Here is a 20,331-nt window from a genome sequence, read left to right as displayed (position 1 = left end):
TTCACAAGAATTCTAAAACATAAGTACTATCATTATCTCTGTTTTTCCCAGTTGTGGAAACTGAGGTTTGGAGACGTTAAATAAGTTGTCAAGGTGATGCAGCTGGGACTTAAGCCCAGCCAGGTCTTCTGACACCAAACTCTCTACTCTTAACCATGACATATTTTTTCCATTTGTCTCACAAAGCAGAAAAATCCTCTCTCTCTCTCTCTCTCTCTCTCTCTCTCTCTCTGTGAGTGTGTGTGTGTGTGTGTGTGTGTGTACCACAGACCTCAATTCTTTCCCAGCCTGGCTGAAAGCAATCCCTCTTGTTTGCCTCGTGGTGAGGCCGGCTTTGATCCCAGTGCATTTCAGAAGCTTAGTTAGTAATCCAGCTGTCTTGTCACTCCATGTGGAATGCCAGGCTGACCACAGGGATGCTGGTCAGACAGAGCCCATATACACACCCATGGACCTGGGAAAGGAAACAGCCTTGTGCTTGCATATTTATGCTGGAAAAGAGAAGCCTGCTCTTTTCAAACAAATATAAGGAGTCCTTCTTAGTAGACAAGGCTCATTGTGAAATCATGACCTCTAACTAAGTACAAACAGTCTTTTTAAAGAAATGATATTTTGGTTCTTTGACCTTAATAATCTGCTAAATTAGAATCCAGGTCAAGATACAAGGAGTCAGGGAATATGAGTATCTGACATATTTATCCTTATGTCAACTGGGAAAAGACAGATTGTTTAATTTAAAGTTTTGCTTTCCTTTCAACACTTAGTGACATGGGACAGTGAGAAAAGGTGTTTAAACTCATTACAAATATGATTACTTTAGCAAATAAACAAATGATACCAAGATGATGTCCATGGCATGGCTGATAACTTTCCTTAGTTTTAGTTTTCTGATGTGGGGGGAGCAGCAATTTATAAAAAGTAATCAGCATTTGATGGTATTTATCTTTTAACCTTACTCAGAGATTGGATGACTGAAGACCCTGGGTCTAACTTGTTCTACTTAATAGTTTTTATACAGTGGCATTTAACACTTTCCTTTTAGTTTTAAACTTCCTGGGTGAGCTTAAAATTATGTTCTTCAAGACAAAATATGTAGGCAGAATCAAAACTAAAATGAAATTCTTAAGAGCACTTTACTGTTTTATATGAATCCATAATATAGGAAGACAGCATCATAAGTGACAATGAAAATAACAAAACATCTTGTTCTGAAATCATATATCATGCATAGGTCCAGTCACAGTCATGGAAAGACATCAGGTTTCAATAGGGACAGCCATCGTGTCCAAGTGGTGGGAGATGTCCCTGGGTCAGTCTTTAAATACCTCTTCCCAGAGGAGCTTTGTGTGAATGAGAGAGAAATTTGGTGCCAGGATAGCAGATGCAGTGCCAGCACATGCAGTGGAATGGGATAAAGAGAAATAAGCAATAGTGTGGGAGGCGAGCAGCACATGGAATTAGGGTGAAAGGTACCTTTTTAAAATTTGTAAATAACTGTTGTTTCAAAAGTAACTATAGTCAAGGATCACACATCTAAATTGGAGAAAAATACAAACAAAAAGGTTGAGAATTCTTAAGGGAATTTTATTTCAAACATTTTACCTCTCTGAGCCTTGCTTTCATTGTCTAAAAAAGTAGGGAAATTAGACATGAGTGCTTTAAAAACTCTAGGGTTTTACTGAGATCCTTCAAGGTTTTATTGAGAGAATGATAGGGAGGGTGAGTGAGTGAGATCCCTGCTTCCCTTTAACCAGAGCATCTTCGTGTTTATTTAGTTCATTGAAATAAAGGAGATCATTCTATGGTTCTAATTCTAAGACTACTTGCTACAATAATCTGAGAAACATGATCTATAGAGACTTTAAGGCCAAGGAATCATAAGAAAAATCTGTAGTTATAATCTCCAATTGAGCATATGAATTTCTACTAACATCATTTTCAGTAGCTTAAAATAATTTTCCTATACTTGTCCCATCTTGTTTATGTTATGGATTTACTTAAAAGATGTTTTCCTTATGGTGTTCACAACGTAAACCTTTAGCCTAAGCCTTTTTTTCTGAATCATCTTAGTTTACTTTAAAATATCAGGATGAGGGAGGTGTCATAGTGTCAGTAGGAATGGCAAACCTATGGTACATGTACCACCACTTCCCTTTCCCATACTCTAGGCAGACATCAGTAGTCAATCACAGAACTCTTTCCTGCTAAGTCTCAATGAAACCTTAGAATTTCTTTTTCAGCATAGCATTAGACAGATACTACCAAAGGAATCAGAGTTGTCACTTAAGGTGACAGCCCTAAGGTAGAACTGGCTTTAAATTCACACAGTTCCATGTTCAAGTCCATTAGCTGTGTGGTATTAGAAATCTTAATTTCCTCAGCTTCAAATTGGGGAATAATCATTATCTTGTGGTATTGTTTTGATTATCATAGTTATTACAGACACAAAGAACTTCTATGTTTAAGCACATGATAAATCATGGCTATTATGATTCCATTTGAAAAGAAGCTACAATTGTTTCCCTTCTTGTTCTTCATTTGGCCTTTTGGGTGGGCTGGAAAGTAGCATTTCTGATGTTTCCTCCTGATCAAACTTCACCTCATGATCCTTAGCCAAATGTTTTTTTAAATCTTTAGTTCCTGTGAAACCAAGAGTAGGCTTTCTCTTTAAGATCCTGATTGGCAGCGTAAGTATCTTATTACTGTAATTTCTAACAAAACATATTTAGCAGTCATCCCAATTGTGACCAAATAATTTGGACAAGATAATATATAGAAACCAAATAGTATATATCTCAAAGTTTCAGCTGTCATATATACATACATATGTGTATATGTATATGTTACTTTAGAGAAGTGAGTGTGAAAAATTTTTCATTGGCTGATTTCCCCCTGTGCTACGTATCTACCCTTCACTTCCAGTTAATTTAGTGTACGGACCTACTTTATAAAAGCAATTTTAGGGAGGAATTTGTGCCCAGTAAACCATATAGTTTTTCTTACAAAGGCAGAAAATTTCTAGCGTGAAAAGAGACGAGGAGACTTTGCTGCAAATACCTTCTATCCATGTGACTGTGTGCCATTGGGGCTGGATTTGCTCTTTCATCCTTTCCCTTCCCTTCCCTTCCCTTCCCTTCCCTTCCCTTCCCTTCCCTTCCCTTCCCTTCCCTTCCCTTCCCTTCCCTTCCCTTCCCTTCCCTTCCCTTCCCTTCCCTTCCCTTCCCTTCCCTTCCCTTCCCTTCCCTTCCCTTCCCTTCCTTTCCCTTCTCTTCCCTTAAGAAAGCAATAAGCTACCATGCACATCCATTTAGCTGTTGACCTGACCCAAATTTACAGTTAATAAAATTCTTTTATTTATTTTTAAAAAATTTAAAAAGATTTTATTTATTTATTCATGAGAGACACACACACACACAGAGAGGCACAGACACAGGCAGAGGGAGAAGCAGGCTCCATGCAGGGAGCCTGACACGGGACTTGATCCTGGGTCTCCAGGATCACACCCTGGGCCAAAGGTGGTGCCAAACCACAGAGCCACCCGGGCTGCCCAAAATTCTACTTTTAAAGGGCTTTCAGTGGCTCAGTTCTTAGAGAAAATTGCCAATTTTTTAGACCCAAGACATTATTTTCCAAAAGCTTACTTTGAAATTCTTTTGAAGACCTACATTTGGATAAAATAAAGAAAGTGAAAACTAGAAATGTTGGATATTTTTTTTGAAAAGGTAATTGGATGTTCTAGAACTTCATCATAGTAGAGGGTGCATGCCTGTATACTTTATCCAAACTCATTGAATGGTATATTTAAAATAGTGCATTTTATTACATGAAACTGACCAAAATAAAGTTGTTTAAAGTGGCAATTGGAGTGTGCTAGACTCAGAGGGGGTTGTCTGTATTTGAAGTATCCCACAAAATACCTTTCTGCAGGGCCCTGGGAGAGCTGGAACAGACTGTGCTTTGGATTGTGGCTCTGGGATAGGAAGGGTCAGCAAGCACGTCTTGTTGCCGGTTTTCAACAGCGTGGAACTGGTGGACATGATGGAATCATTCCTTCTTGAAGCCCAGAACTACCTGCAGGTCAATGGGGAAAAGGTAGAAAGCTACCACTGCTACAGCCTACAGGAATTTACACCCCCACTGGGCAGATATGATGTCATCTGGATTCAGTGGGTCTCTGGTTAGTCCTGCATGGCATGACATCTGCCTTTCTCACCTTCCCACATAGACAAGTCAAGACCTGGGCTATTTGAGGATTTGTGGAGAGGGATCATGGATGTAAAGGGAGATATAGTTGTAGTTGTGCTTAGAGCAGTTAGCTATCCTTAGGCATCATAGATACTCTCCCAAAGCTCTGGTCTTCCCAATCTCTCCCCTAAGATCCTCTGCTACAAGCCTGAAAATTCCCATCCTTAAGGATGGAGTGCCTTTGGACCAACCTAACTCACAGAAGAAAACCAAATATTTGAGAAACTTCAAAAAGTGGGGTCAAAATAAGTTTATCTCCATTTACTGGCAAAAGTAGATTTTTTAAGATATAAATTCCCAGGAAATGAGACAGCAATGAATTAGAGTCTGGTCTAAATGAGTGTGTGTGTCTAAGAGACACAAAGAAGTGATGACAGAGTTGGGTTGTCTGGAGACAATGGCAGGGGCTCATAGGATAGGCAATAGTTTATTTCATGCCTGTGAGGTAGATAGACCAGCTAGTATAATACCTATTTTATAGACAGGACACCAAGCCTCCTCAGAGAGGATACCTGTCTTCTTACCTAAATTCTCAAGCCTCCTGAAACTAGAACAATTCAGGCTATTAAGTAATTCACGAATGAGTGAACAAATGGTCTCCTGATTCTTCACCTTGTGGTCTTTCCTGCCCTCCTACTCTCCTCCCTCCCACCCACCATTTCATCCTGTTCCCCCATCTACTTGGCCTCACCTGTAGGGTACCTGACTGATAAAGACCTTCTTGCATTTCTTTCCCGGTGCCGAGCGGGCCTGAAAGAAAATGGTGTCATCATACTGAAGGACAACGTGGCTCGGGAGGGCTGTATCTTCGATCTCTCTGACAGCAGTGTGACTCGGGACATGGACATCCTCCGGAGCCTCATTAGGAAGAGTGGGCTGGTGGTGCTGGGCCAGGAGAAGCAGGATGGCTTTCCAGAGCAGTGCATCCCAGTGTGGATGTTTGCACTGCACAGTGATGGACATTCCTGATGGGCAGTGGGAATGGACAGCTGGACTGCACAGTGGTGCTTTAGGACAGAGGTGCTCTCCTCATAATTCATGAGGGGATGGAGAGAAGGAATGCAATGCATGTCTGGAAATGGTTAATGTAGTATGTACAAATTTCCACTAATTTTATAAGGATATACACACATTCAGATTTTTCGGAAGATAATAGAGTGAAACATCAGGAAAAATGTTTTAAGAACTACTTGTGTACACCCAAACTATACAAGTGTACACAAAAACAGAAAAGAGATCAATGTTCACAAACTGCCTTGTCAGTGAAGATTTGCATTATGGAGTATTCTGGAATAGGTGGGGTAAAAAGTCTAGACTCCCTTTCTCTGCCCTCATGCTAGATACATTCTATTTCCTTCCTCTTTGGGACTATCATTCTCTTGGACAAAAGTCTCACCCTAATTAAGAAGGCACCAGTCAAAATAATCTCATGAAAACCAGTCCATTGCTTAATTTTGTCTCTAGCCTTTCTCTTCCCAGAAAAAGTATATGTGGTTTCACTTTCTATTTTGGGTCAAATTCACCACCCGATGATGTAATATGGATGTAATTTGATAACAGAAGTCTACATTTCAGTGATGAGGAAGTGTCTCCTTTCAGGAAAAAAAATGTTGTACATTGCAATTTCAGCTGCAAATATGTAAGTAAATGTCATTGATAATCTAATTTTAACCATTGGACTTCGATACTGTTTGCTTCGTTGCAGCCACTCCTGTTTCTTTCATTGATATGAATGTACACTGGAAAGAGAAGGGAAATGATAAATCTGAAAACTAAGCTAAGTGGATTAATTTAAGGCATTGGTTTAATTAAAAATAATCTAGGGATGCCTGGGTGGCTCAGTTGGTTAAGCATTCCACTCTTGATTCCTGCTCAGGTCATGATCTCAGGGTTGTGAGATTGAACCCTGTGTCAAATTCTGTGCTAGGCAGAGGATCTTATTTCTCCTTCTCCCTTTGTCCCTCTCCACCTCAAAAAAAAAAAAATCTAAAATCATTCAAATACAAAATTTAATTTTTATTAGCAGAAGGTTTAAATATAACTGCTTTAAGGCACTCCATTATCTTCATGTTGAAGCACCTATTTGTATATTGACATAATTTGTATTTTGATACATATTGAGTCTTGTATGAGATACAAAATATCAATTTAAGTAAAGAAGGTCTACTGCATGGATATGCTGTAACCATAAAAATTATACTTGTATGCCAGAGCTCTAATTTAGGAGTAAAACAATCATTATGAAACATTTACTACTTTGTTATAGGATTACTGTGGTAATTTTAGTCATGTCCTAGAAAATTAAGTCACTTACTTTGCCTCTGGCACCTCTACCTGTTGTGTCACTTATCATGCTCTAGGGTAACATAACAGAATGTGAGTTGGAACCTTAGGAACAAGCCAAAGACCAGAACTAAATCAAATGGCTAGCCATTGTTAAAGACTGAATATGGCAAAAAAAAAAAAGGGCATTCATATTTTAATCTTCTGCACCAAAGAGCAAATCAGCCAAAACAGTTATTTAGGCCCATTCCAGAAATTTAATGTTTCTTTTATACTTGCACCTTTAATTCTTTTATCTCTTGATTTTCTGCTTTGCCAATACTCAAATGCTAGTTGACAAATTATCAGTGGTCTCTGCTCCTGGGTTCTGAAGCTTTGGAGGAAATAACATGGTTGTCCTAAAAATATGTTCTTTAATTCAGATGAGTCTTGGAGGCTGACCAGCAGTCCCTTTATGTTCCTAAGTCAAGTCACTTTTCAATGCTCCTCAGACAGTTTTCGGATCTCTACTGCTTTATACAATTTCCCATATCCATCCTTAATTGAGGAAGTAGAAGTTGGGGAGTAAATTGCATTAACATCCTCTCTTTGTACTGCTAATTACAAGTACAAGGTAAAGGGAAGAGTGGCTGGAGAGGAGATGGTCATGCTAAGTACTGGACATGTTATTCAAACAAAGGAAGGTTTTGGAGGATTTAAGTAAGGAGCTGATTTTCCTAGTCCTGGGATTAGAGGTGTAGATCGTGTAGAAGGAAGACATTTCGATCGAGACCTCAGACATCTTCAATCTAATTCAACAAGCCAAACATGCTGCTGATGTTCATCAACACATCTGCATTGTGGTGCCAGTGACTGTCTATGTTAATTAACCCCCCAATTCTGTCCACCATCCACCTGCCTCAGAATTATGTGGGAAGGTTTATAAAATAGAGATTGATAGGCTCTGTTCCCATGAGAACCTAGTTCTGTGATGTGGGCTCAGATAATCTGTATTTTTTATAAGGTCTCAAACTGATTTTGATCATTAGTTTTGTTTGAGAATACTAATGGGAAAAGAGGTGTGGAGCTGAGCTATTCAGAACCTCAGAAAGATAAAGCAGGAAAGGTGAGAGCATGGGCCTGTTTCAGGGTAATAGCTAGTGAAATTCATTCTCCACACTGATGCCGGTCTTTCTGAAATATAAATCTGACCATATCATGTATAAACTTTCAATGACTCCCCATCACTGATAGGGTGAATTCCATCTTCTTAGAATGACATATTAAACTTTGTGATCTAGCCCTGCTTTCCCTCTGTAGCCTCAGATTTTCCACATCCCCTGCAGCCATACTTAACTACTTTAGTTCCCTAAAGGAGCTATGATTTATAGCTTTATCAGTTATAGATATGACTTCCTTAGCATAGAACATCTCTCATTCTGTTTTGTCTAGCACAGACTACTTAGATGTTGTTGGCTCTAGGAAAGCTTCCCTCAGCCCCTAGTTGCTGGGTTAGGTGCCCTTACTCTGTGCTGCCTTCATACCCCCTGCTTGACATCACAGCCCTCTCATGTGGTATTGTAATCAAGGCTACTTGCTATTTCCTCTGTTAAATTCTGAGCTCTTTAATGGAGCATTCATGGTTAGAGTCTCAGTCATAGGCATAGGTCCTAGTAAAGCAGAACTCAAGCTTTTGTTGAAAGTATAAAAAATGGTATTATAAGTAGAAAGACTTAGGGGCGGTCTAGGTTTCTGGCATCAAACATGAATCAGAGCAAAGCAGCAGGTAGAAAAACCAAGTTTCTGCAGTTGCATGAGCACTGGGATGTGCAAGACTGTCAAAACTGTGATAAGACAACACAAACTCATAAGAACTTGGAAATGCACAGAAACAAGAAGGCAGTGAGTTCAAGGATCAAGCATCTGGGAGGAGATTGTAGCAAGGAAATTAGTTTCTGAGGTGAAATGCTGCCTAATTAGGAAATCTCTTTCTAATAGGAGCCAACCCAAAGGCATGACCAACTCAAAGCCCATAGCTTCATAAGATGAGAGGGGAGATTTCATCAGAGATATATATTAAAATTGTAGGTAGGTCTACAAAGCAACTCCTAATCCTCTTTCATTTTCTGCTATGCAACAAATCCAAAGAAACAAACTAGGTTATAGATGAAGTTAATCCTTCTGTGAACATTGAATACAAGTAGAAAGTGCTCACCTGTACTTCACAGATGAATTAATTGCAAACATACTTGCAATTCTAGATGAACTTTGGAGGACCCCTTAGCTTATGTAGTAATTCATGAATGGGTGCAGTCTTCACCTACCTCCTCTTCTGAGAACCTGAGCCACCACTCCTAAACATCAGCAAAGGAGCATACCAAGTCTTAAGGGGTCAGCAATTTTATAGATTTGGGGCCATCATAAAAATATTAGACAAAATGAATAAGGTCATCAATGTGAAAGATGATCTGCTTTGTATTATGGACACATTTTGGCTCAATCCTGTTTTTTTTTCTTTCTACCATTTCCTGAAACTGGCCTGCTTTGAGTGATGTATTGGGGAGAAGACCTGTGTCAGATATATTCAGCTGCCTGTCATGAGTAATTAAAACCAGTTGTGTTATGCTTTCCTTAGTTCCAGCTGACTCTTTGATGCTTTGGTGTCCATGCCAGAAAACTACCTCTTACAATCATCAGAGGCCAGTGTTTTTGCAGAGGTCATTGCAAGCTAATTAAGCAAATATGTGAAAAATAGTTTTAAATTATCTCAATTAGTAGAGTGTGTGTATAGATGTATCTAGAGTGGGGGTTGAGGAGAGACTTTCAAAATAATAACTGACTTGCAGAGTTAGTGATTTGGTGACAGAGAACTATGCATATATGGTACTTTGTAAGTTCATGAAGTTGGCATGGTCTGACCTTTTGGTACATGACAAGCAAATAAACATATAGGAAATGTCCAAGGAGATCATGGCTTTGTAATGGGAAGGACAGATACATAAATAATAATGAATCAGGCCAAAAAGGACTACAAGAGAAGCATGCACAAAGAATTAAAGTAATATAGAGACCAGAATGACTCACCACATCTCTGGGATTGGAGGGATGCCATACAGATTCCATTCATCCAACATTTTTTTAATGTCTATTATGTGTCATCCACGGCTTGAAGGTCTCAGGATACCATGGAATCAAATCCGAAGATCCCTGGCCTTGTGGAGCCTGTATTCTAGGAGAGTTGGGGATGCAGTAAATATAAATTAGTAAATTACTTTTTATGTTAGAAAGTAGTAAGTTTTGGAGAAAAATGGTAAAAATAGAGAAGAGTAAGGGGGATTGAGAGTCATGAAGGAAGGCTGTAATTTCAAACAGTGATCAGCACTGGCTTTCTTGATGAGGTGACATTTGAGCAAAGAAGTGAAGAGGGTAAGGGACATTGGCTGTGTGGATGTCTGAGGGAGGAAGGGACAGCCAGTGCAAATGCCCCATATCTTGAGTATGCCTGGCCTATTTGAGGAACAGCAATGAGGTCAGTGCAGCTGCAGCAGGGTGGGTGAAAGAGAAAGTGCAATAAAGTATGGGATTTAGGGATATGACTGGCCAGATCATGTATGGTCTCAAAGACCTGGAAGGAGTTTTTACTCTGATCCAGAAGGGGAAAGATTACAGAATTTTGAGCAGAAAAGTGATGATCTGATTTGAGAAAAGAACACTGGATGGAAGCAAGGAGACCAAGTAGATCAGGAATTGGTAAACTGTGACTCATGTTCCGAATTCAGCTTGTTGCTTTCGAGTAAATACACTTTTATTCAAATACACCTGTGTCCATTTGCATTATAACAGCAGAGATGAGTAGTTGCCAAAATGACTGTATGCCTGTAAAGCAGAAAATATTTACTATATGGCCCTTTACAAAAAAACAAAACGAAACAAAACAAAAAACCCAAACCTGTGCTGATTCTTGAATAAGGAGAAAAGTAATGGTGGCTCAGACCAGGGTGGTGGCACTGACAGTGGAAAGAACTGTTTGGATTCTAGATATATTTGAAATGAAAGCCAACTGTGTTTGCTGAATGGTATGTGTGGGAATGTAATAAAGAAAGAAGTTAAAGATGAGTGTAAAATTTTTGACCTGAACATAGTTGCTATCATTTGAGATATGGAAAATGGGTGGTGACTCAGTTTTCATGGTGAGAGATCAGGAATCAGAAGAGCTTAAACCCAACATTTCTGTGTTTTCAGATTACATCAAGTTAAGGAGTTGAGAAGCTGAGTGAATGTGCAAGTCTGATGCTCAGGAGAGAATTCTGGGCTGGAGGTGGAATATCAGCATAGAGTCAGTTTACCAGAAGAATGAGTGAGAATAGAGAGGAAAACAATGGGCAAGCCCTAAGCATGTCAACATTAAGAGCTTGGAAGGAAGGAAAAAGTTGTAGGAGAGACTAAGGAGTAAGCAATAAAGTAAAACAAGAATGGGATATTCTGGAAGCCACTTGAAGAAAGGATATCAAGGGCAGGGATGGATTGTATCCTATCTCTCTGATAAGTCAAGTAAGAGGAAAACTGAGGGAAAACAGTTTTGGTAGAGCAGGCAGGAATAAAAACTGGCTTGCAGTCATTTTAAGTGACTATGGGAGGAAAGGAATTACAGAGAATGGATATAGACAACCTATTCAAGGGGTTTTGCTAGTAATTTGCAAACAAGGCAATGTCAGTCAAGGGAAGTGGGGCAAGTGAAGGGTTTTGGTTTTGTTTTTAAAATGGGAGAAATGAATTATGTGTTTGTACATTGATGGGAAAGATTTGGTAGGGAAGGAGGAAGTTGGGATTTAGGAAAGGAAATGGGAGAATTGCTAGAGCAATGTCATTGAGTAACTAAGAAAGATGGGATCTAGTTTGCAAATGGGGAGATTGACTTTCAATAGATGCATGTTTTTTGTTTTTTTTTTTAAGATTTTATTTATTTATTCATGAGAGACAGAGAGAGAGGGAGAGGCAGAGACACAGGCAGAGGGAGAAGCAGGCTCCATGCAGGGAGCCCGACATGGGACTCGATCCCGTGTCTCCAGGATCAGGCCCTGGACTGAAGGCGGCGCTAAAATACCGCTAAGCCAGGGGATGCCTAGGTGGCTCAGCGGTTTGGCGCCTGCCTCTGGCCCACGGCGCGATCCTGGAGTCCTGGGATGGAGTCCCAGGATGGAGTCCCGGTAGTGAGTCCCGCGTCGGGCTCCCGGCATGGAGCCTGCTTCTCCCTCTGCCTCTCTCTATATATATCATAAATAAATAAATCTTAAAAAAAAAAAAAAACCATTAAGCCACCCAGGCTGCCCTAGATGCATGGTTAAATCCCCTCCAGTTGCAGGTGGAAGTAAGGGTTTATGTGTGTAGATTCTGGTGAGAAGGTGATGATGGTGATGGAAGTCTACAGAAGTCCCATTCTGTTGGCTTTAGTTTTTTCAGTGAAGTTGGTAAAAAGGTCATCATCTGAGAATGAAGTTTGAGGTGGTGTACTATGAGGTTTGAAGAGAGATGAGAATGAACAAAATAGTCATCACATATGTGGTAGAGTGAATGGACTAGAAGAGTTTAATATGGTCATCAAGCAGCAATTAGGTTCACTCTCATGATCAACAGCGTTGGTCTTCAGCTCATTCTTTTGCATGGATGAAGGCACAAATTAGGTAAAAAGATGGATTTAGCCAGGGTTGTGGTTTTGCTAAGTGAGTACATCAAGAAATTAAGGGTATAAACAAAGAAGTGGATATACTGATTAATCAGGGACTTTAAGATTAGTAAAGAGGTGAGAGAGAATATCAAGAAGCTTAGAGATAGTCAAAAGATAGTTCAGTGGGTTGGAAATCCCAGTGAAATTTGAATTGGATCACTAGAGGAAATGAAGGGATAGATAGATGAACGGACTTAATTAAATTGAGATTATGGAGAGATTATTGGTAATGAGAAGGTCTAGGATTATGAACATATAAATGAATTAATGAGGTAGTATGGAGGGTCAGATCACTGGAAGAGAGGAGTTTAAGAAATGGAGAGGCTAGAGTGTTGGACTGAATCATCTACTGTGTATATTGCAGTCATCCAGGAATGAAGATTGTTCTCCACAGAAGTGGAGATAGTGAAAGTGGACCAGGAAGTAAAACCAGTGGGAAGTAAAGGGATGTATCCTAGGGATTGGTTGGTGACATCACAATGAAGGATAACAGGCAATATGATTTAATTATATGAGATTCAATCCCAAGAATGTCTAGGGAAGAGAGAGAGAGAGAGAGAGAGAGAGAGAGAAGAGAAAAGAGGAAAGAGAAGAGAAAGAAGAGAAGAGAAGAGAAGAGAAGAGAAGAGAAGAAGAGAAGAGAAGAGAAGAGAATGGTTTGGAGATAGCGATGAGGAGCATGGAGGTTACCCATCTTATATATGATTTATATTGTATATTAGACTCTAAGAATAAGTGGTTGTCCTTAATGTGAACAGGCTGGGAAAGAATATTTTAGACATAAATGAAATGGCTGGGCATTTAATAGCATGTACTAAGGCACAGAACTTAAGAAATGGTGAATATATGAATCTGGCTGGGGCATCCAGTTAGACCACAGTGACTGTAGTGTAGAAATGCTGGGGTATGAGAGAGTTTGATGGAAGAAAATGAAGTTGCTAAAATGTGTAGGTTGGGGCAGACTGTGGTATGTCTCATACATTCAGATTTGCCAGCTAAAGGGGCTACCTAAGGTTTGTAGTCAGGGCACTCATTCACCAGGTTTACTTCACAAAGGTAAGGCTCTCTACAATGTAGCAATGGTTGGGGACAGAGAAGATAACCAGATAACCAGCCAGTACAGCAGTAGTTCAAACTACAGATCAAAGGGTCTGAATTTAGGCAATGCCCATAGGAGCAGAGGAAACTCAGGAAAGTGAACTCAACAGGTATTGGTGTTTGATTGAGTGTGGTTAGTGAGAGAAAAAAAAAGGAATCAAGGAAGACTTGACGGATTTTCAACTACAGTAACTGGGTGGGATATGTTAACTTCTATAGTTTAGGGAATAAATGAGAACAACTAAAATGCCTTAGCAGATGACCCACCTTTTAATAGGTAATCACTCAGCAGAAGCTTAATTAATATACCTTATTCTGTAGTTATATATTTTTTTCTTTTGTAGAACTCAACATTCCTTAAAGTATCTTCAAGACTGGTGAGGATTGTGAGGGACCAATCATATTTTTTTCTTCTAAATAGTTTAGCTACTTTAAATATGAACTCAGGAATCAAGGATGAAATATTAATGTGATTAAGTATAAAGCAAGGAGTTTAAACAAGATTTTCTCTCATGCTATGTCTCCACCTACCCCACAAGTCTAGATCTTGGGGCTTGGATGCCCTCACCTGCCCACTGTGCCCCACTGCACCCCAACCAGGGTAAACTCAGGTCTGAAGGGTTTGTATTTGCCAAGACAGATACAAGGGTATCTGCCATCTCTCCTGACCCTGGGAGGATAGAAGACTGACAAGAAAGGCTTGTCAGACATCAGGCTTCTATGCTTTATTTCCACAGTGAAACAAGAGTAAGAGGGAAGATGATGCTTGCTCTGTGAATCCAATCGCTTTCCCCAAACTCAACAAGAGAAGTCACTGCTTTTTTGTGTGGGGAGGAGTAAGAGATAGGAAAAGGGCCCAAAGTGTTCCATTCTCCTGTAAGTGGAATGGAACTGGAAATATCAACTCAGGTAAAGTAGTCTAATCATATGTGAGCCCTAAACAGGAAATGTGCCGCCTCATGGACAAAATGTAGGACTAGGGCACTCAGGGAGACAGAAGATAGGGAAATCAACTGGATAATTGGTTTAGCTGGGCAAAAAGGGGAACATTTAGTACATGGATGCAAGGGTGCTTTATAAAACTCAAGGACAAGAGTGGAGCTGGGCCCTAGGATGGAACCAGACAAGAAAGCCACTGGGAACCCATGATATTAGACCCTCTCTATCTCAAGTCTTGGCTTCTCTCTGAGCACATGCTTCATTTTTCTTTTTCCCTGCAGGTGGCATTCTCTGTTCCCTCATCTCCATAACAGGAAACAGAAAACATGTGCCACCAGGGCTTCCTGGTTTGCCTGTTCTGGGTTCAGCCATACCGAGTGACTGACAGAGTGATTGACTCTTTCTCAGTCACCCTTGATCTTGCTCTCCATTCTCATTTCACTGGCTAGGATCATCAGGTCACTAGCTGGCCTGGCCTAGGTCACAGCCTCATTTCTTGTTCACTCAACTATTGCAGCATGACTATGTGTATTCCACCGTCTCCACCCCCAGCTGTGGGCTATAGTTGACACAGCTAAGAGAGGTGAGCTGGGATGATACCCCAAAACTATCTTCAGTGTCTGAATGTCTTCAGTGACTAAGATCAGGAAATAATCAAAAAATTTAAAGTCATGTAACATGTTTATGTCATGCACTAAAATGCAATTAGGCAGTCTCTTGATAGAAACTCTTTGCAAGAGTGTCTTGGAAAGGCAGCCAACACCTGCATTTGGGGCCTTAGCTAAAATAAGTAGACTGCCATTTTCCTGCACCACTGGATTAAACATATGTACAGAAGGGATTTGGGTTATTGTAAGAAGAACAAAAGGATGTCAAGGAAGACTGTCTGGTTGTCACCCCCTCTAGGAATATTTGACAAGAAGGAACAAGGAATGTGGCAGACAAGCCCTCTATGTCTGCCAGATGTTTTCTGACAATACTTATTGTTAAAACTGAAATTTAACTGATGAAAGCCAGGCATGCCAAACAATGAAATAGCCAGTGGCATTTTGAGTCCCATTCATTAAGCCTTTCTGGGTGTGGCTCCAGGTCAAGCTACCATTTCTTGACCCAAAATGTCAGTCTATCTCTGGAATATTAGCCCTTTGGACCAAGGCTCAGAAAGTACATAAGGAGTAGTTCTTTCTGTCTCCTCCTCACTTTGGCTTCTGGAATTTCCTTTCAAATGTGGGGAAATAGTAAGTACTCAGCAAAGGCTGCCTGAGTTCTTTATATCTATGATTTTATTGTTCTACAGCCCTGTGAGATAGATATTTTACATATTTTATATAAATTCTATATTTAATAAGTATGGAAACTGAGCTTTAAAGAGTTAACAGAATAGCCCAAGATTAGTGGCTGATCAGAGGACCGAATGTAATTGGGAACCCAGGGCTGTTTGATAGCAAAGTCTATGCTCCTGAAAGAATCTGTAGGGATGATGGGGACATCTGGGAATACAAAAATATTATGTTTACAATAATTACACACTTACATTACATCATTACGTTCCCATACATAGATAGATTCAGCTAAGTGTTCTAGATGAGTAAAACTTGTAAGTCAGCAAGTAGAGCTTCCTAAACTTGATTTAGTGGTTTTCCCACCTGTGTCTGGGTGAGAGTAATGGCTTTCTCTTTCTGCCCTCCAGAAAAATCCTTGTCCCACTCACATATAATATCAGAAGATTCTTAAGATTATTTTTAAGGGAGATGGCCACTCTAAGACTGGCCCTGAAGCCTGTTCCTGAGATGATCCCACTGCCATTGACTCCTGGATTGGAGAAGTAGATCTACAGTGAAAAGGATAATCCAGAGTGGCCAAGCCTCAGGCCTTCCACAAGAGGCCACAGGCAAACATTCACTATATAAGATGATGGTCCAAAAAGAACTGCTACCCCTCTTTTGGGAAAATCCTGGACTTGTCCTTGGTCTTTGGCTTTCTCTACTTGTTTTCAGTAGACTTATCATTGATTTTTATTTTATTTATTAGAGTGTATTATTAGATCATTCCTCCAAATCTGCAGGAAGGAGGTATTTAGCAAGCTTTTACCACAGTCTAAGCATTTACAATCCATTTAACTAATTTCAGGACATTTCAGAAATTTTATCAGTACAATTCCTTTATTATTTATTTATTTATATATAGAAAATTATATGGTAATTAACTTAACCACACAAGAAACTTGCACTTAAGATTGATTTTTGATTTGTACACTGTTGTTTCAGTAAACCCTGCAGAAAAGTTGTCTTTCCTTATCTTTGGAATTTGAAACTTGATGAAAGCTCTGAGCCCTTTTTCTGTATACACAAGGAATTTTACATGTCAATTCAAGAGAAATGCTAGAATAGAAATTATTATGGTGGTAAACTATCCTTATTTAGACTGAATTTCTTTTCCAGACTTGATTCATCTCAACAGATTCCTTCATTTTTTAAATACATATGTGTCTAAAGAAGGGACCTTTGTAAACTGGAATCTTAAAGGTGGAACTGACTTTGGAAAGATTCCAACCCAACATTTGATTCTGATGGTAAATAATAATGGCAAGTATTTATTGCTTTTTTCTAAGCATCCCTATAAATATTTCAGTATTTTAAGTATTAACTCACTTAGCCTCCTCATGTTCCTAGGAGTTCAGTACCATCCTTATTCCCATTTTACAGAACAGCAAACTGAGGCCTAAAGAGTATAAGAACTGAAGTTATACAGCTACAGTTGTGGCTCTGAGCTCTTCAGCACCATGCAATAGTGCAGAATAACTGCACCAAAGATGATCTAGAAGAGGTTACCTCTGCCCTTACCAATCCCAAGGCCTTGTGTGATCTCTGGATCTTTTCTGATATTCCCATATTCTGCTCTGCGTAACCCTTTTCTCCTCTACCCTCAAACCCCACAGTATGACATTCTAGAAATAAACGAGCACAAACTATAAAATGGCAAATTGTTACAGAATAGATCCTGTCTAGAGCCTCCCTGCTCTTTTGTTTTCACTCTGGGGAAAAAGAGTCTCAACTCTGCTGTCCAGAACCCAAGTGATTCCCTTTCTCTACTCCAGAAGACTGTCCTCTGTGGATGCCAAATGTAGGTAGAGATGGCAGGCTGGGAAAGCAGGACTCCTTTACACTCCTTCTGGAATGATGGAAGACTGCTTGGCAGTGAGAACATGGTAATGGCTTCTCTCACTCAATGTTCTGTGCTTGGGAGAAGTGAGAAGTTGGAGACAACGGGTCTCAGGGAAGTGATGGTTCATTGGCTACACTTTACATGGGCCATGCTGTTTCTCCTCACAGGGATTGCATTTCACTGGTTGCTAATTTGAGGACAGGGTCTAGACAGAGATTGATGAGAAACCCTAACCCTCTCTGGAATGTGGGTAGATTCTGGGGCCTCAAGGCCTGGCTGCACAAGAAGCAGTTTAAGGATCCAGGAGCCCAGATCGTCTAGAGTAGAATATTAGAGTCTTGGCTAAGGACAGATGAGTGCTCTCTACATGGGCCCTGGCCTGGGGTCTGGTGTGTGATATTCAAGTCAGGTTTAACCCATGATGATAAGGAAGAAAGGTGAGGCCAGACAGCTTGGTTTACAAATAGGCATATTTAAATTTTCATTTCTGAGGGAAATGATGATGGATTGCTTTTTTTAAGATTTTATTTAGTTATTTGAGAGAGAGAGAGAGAAGAGAGAGAGAGCGCATGAGTGGAGATGAGAGAGAGAGAGAAAGGGAGAAGCAGACTGAGCAGGGAGCCCAATGTGGGGCTTGATCTCAGGACCCTGAGGCCATGTTCTGAATTGAAGGCAGATGCTTAACTGACTGAGCCACCGAGGTACCCCTGATGGATTGTGTTTAATCTGGAAATGTGATGTCAGTGATCCCTCCTTCAGAGAGATATATAAAAAATATGTTCTAATCTTTATTATTAATTCCAAATTCTTCCAAAGAATAAGAATGGCTTGACTCATTTGTCCAACTGTTTACCCATTCACTAAACTGGCAAGTATTTATTTGGTACCTAATACATGCTAAACACTGTGCTAGGCCCTGGAGGTACTATGGGGAACAAAACGGATTTAAATAACTTTCAGTTTGGTCAAGGGCAGACGTGAAATGAGCATGTATTCAAATAAACTGTAATCTTTATTGTGATGAATGCCATGAAGCAAACACATGAGAAAGAAAATAATGGGTGTGGGATGTCTAATGTATACTTGAGGATACAGAAAGATTTTTCCTGGTCAATAAATCTTAGATTCTTCAGGGTTCCACGTGGGGTGATTTATGAAATGAGAGTTGTGATGAGATTCTCTGAATAGGGGTCCCCATAAATGGAGTCTCAGGGGAGAAAGGTGGACTTGGAAAGGTAAGAAATTTCCATCTTTTCTGTACCTTCTCCTGCACTATCCCTCAGCCAGATCAGTGTCATTCATTATTTCATTCCCAGCACCTGGCACAATGGCTAGCATGTAGTAGATGTCAAACAAATGTTTGTTGAATAAATGAAATGCTCTAAAAGCTGACATTTCTCTGTTTCTCTGTTTCTGTTTGAGTGGGTCGGGACAAAGCTGGAAGTAAAGAGACAGATGGAACTTTGGGAGTTGGATTTAGCTCATAAATCCCATGCTTTATACCCTGTAGAATATATGAACAACTTGTAAACAATACCAGAAAAAGGTCCTGAAGGCAGAAGTCAAAGACCAGTAGGAAGGAAAGAGAATCATCTCATTAAAAGCCTAAAGTTTGGTTGAGGCAGTAAGTTCCTGCCAGTCCAGCCTCTTATTTCAGCCTCAGTAGCATTGGTCTAGGGGGCCACACCAAGGAGGTGAGACCCACCTCTCTGTCCTCCAGCACCCTTCAGTACTGCCTTTGAAAATGAAATGAGAACTCACCAGCTCTGGGAAAACAATGACTCAGGTTAGCTCAGGTGGAGGGAGAGGGGAAAGGGGGACATGGAATAAAATACTTTTTCCCTTTTCCATCTTCAATAGCAAGCTTTTAGGATACAAATAGTTTATTTCAGTTAAACTTTTACCTCATTGCTAATGCCAAGTTTCATACTAAAGTCAACAGAATAATTGTACAGGTTCTGGAATGGCCACCTCCTGGGACAGGGCACCATGAAATTTGCCATGTCTTTAATTGAAAAGTGGTTGCTTCTTTCACTTTAGTAGGCAAAACTGTCCCCTCATTTTCCTCACCCTCTAAGCCCCCACTAACCATATGCCACTCTGTGGGACCACTTGCTCAGGGACACCGGAAATAGGTTGATTCTTGTCTTTGTACTTCAACTTCTATTTTCAGTAAAATAACAGCAACCCAAGCTCTATCCTATTCCACTTCTATCCCTTAATCTTTAACTTTAGGAAAGTTTGAATTAAGCTTACCTCTCAAGGACCTGCCATGTAGGCTTTTCTGTCTTTGCTGTTCCTGGAATCACCAAGTACATGCTTGCCTCAGGGCCTTTGCATTTGCCATTTCCTCTGCTTGATAGGATGTGGCTAAACTTTTCACTTCCTTTATATCTCTGCTATAACGTGACTTTATTAAACAGGACTTCCCCAATTCTCTTCTCTCCTCCCTTTTCTCCTCACTTTCTGAATTTTTCTTCAAAACATTTTCAGATTCTGACATCATGTCAGCAACACATCATGTATATATCTGTTTATCTCTTTTCTCTAAAATATGCATTCTGGAAGGCATTGCCTTTGCCTTTTTATTGTCATATTCCCAGCATTCAGTCAAGTGCTGTCCCATGGTAGATGCGCAATAAATATTTATTGAATGAGTAATACAATACAAATACAACCAACCATCAGGGTGGTTAAAAAAAATCAAAAGAGAACAAAATAAAACCCAGAAATCTTACCTGTCATAAAAAAAGATATCAGCACCGAGATTGAACACATTTCTTATTTGTTTTCTTATGTTTTATTTCCCGATGATCAGGCATCCTGGTAGATTCCTTTATTTTCACAGTTCTAAAGCTCAATGAGTCTCCCTGTGTTTCCACATATACTCCCAACCC

At 39.9% G+C, this 20,331-nt stretch overlaps 1 protein-coding gene and 2 long non-coding RNA genes across 4 annotated transcripts in view; 2 read left to right on the top strand and 1 right to left on the bottom strand.

The window, feature by feature from the left end:
- Positions 1-11,494, top strand: part of METTL11B (methyltransferase like 11B) — a 25,346-nt gene extending 13,852 nt beyond the window's left edge. The window contains exons 3-4 of the mRNA XM_038542573.1: positions 3,928-4,177; positions 4,943-11,494. Of these exons, the coding sequence (XP_038398501.1) occupies positions 3,928-4,177; positions 4,943-5,214 (522 nt within the window). The 3' untranslated portion in view covers positions 5,215-11,494. The remainder of the gene's footprint in view (positions 1-3,927; positions 4,178-4,942) is intronic.
- Positions 3,816-20,331, bottom strand: LOC111096667. The gene is made up of 4 exons (XR_005362104.1): positions 20,173-20,331; positions 9,592-9,736; positions 4,937-4,995; positions 3,816-4,071 (listed from the first exon to the last, which is right to left on the bottom strand). It is a non-coding gene; the product is annotated as an uncharacterized LOC111096667 (long non-coding RNA).
- LOC102156786 overlaps positions 11,940-20,331 on the top strand; it is a 31,110-nt gene continuing 22,718 nt past the window's right edge. The window contains exons 1-3 of one of the 2 annotated variants that reach the window (XR_005362102.1): positions 11,940-12,917; positions 14,068-14,239; positions 16,711-16,841. This is a non-coding gene — a long non-coding RNA (uncharacterized LOC102156786). The remainder of the gene's footprint in view (positions 12,918-14,067; positions 14,240-16,710; positions 16,842-20,331) is intronic. The other variant, XR_005362103.1, reaches the window with a different exon arrangement.

The sequence above is a fragment of the Canis lupus genome, chromosome 7, assembly GCF_011100685.1.
Source record: "Canis lupus familiaris isolate Mischka breed German Shepherd chromosome 7, alternate assembly UU_Cfam_GSD_1.0, whole genome shotgun sequence".
Lineage (NCBI taxonomy): Eukaryota > Metazoa > Chordata > Mammalia > Carnivora > Canidae > Canis > Canis lupus.
The sequence above is the reverse complement of the archived record's forward strand: the minus strand, read 5'-3'. Positions and strand labels throughout refer to the sequence as shown.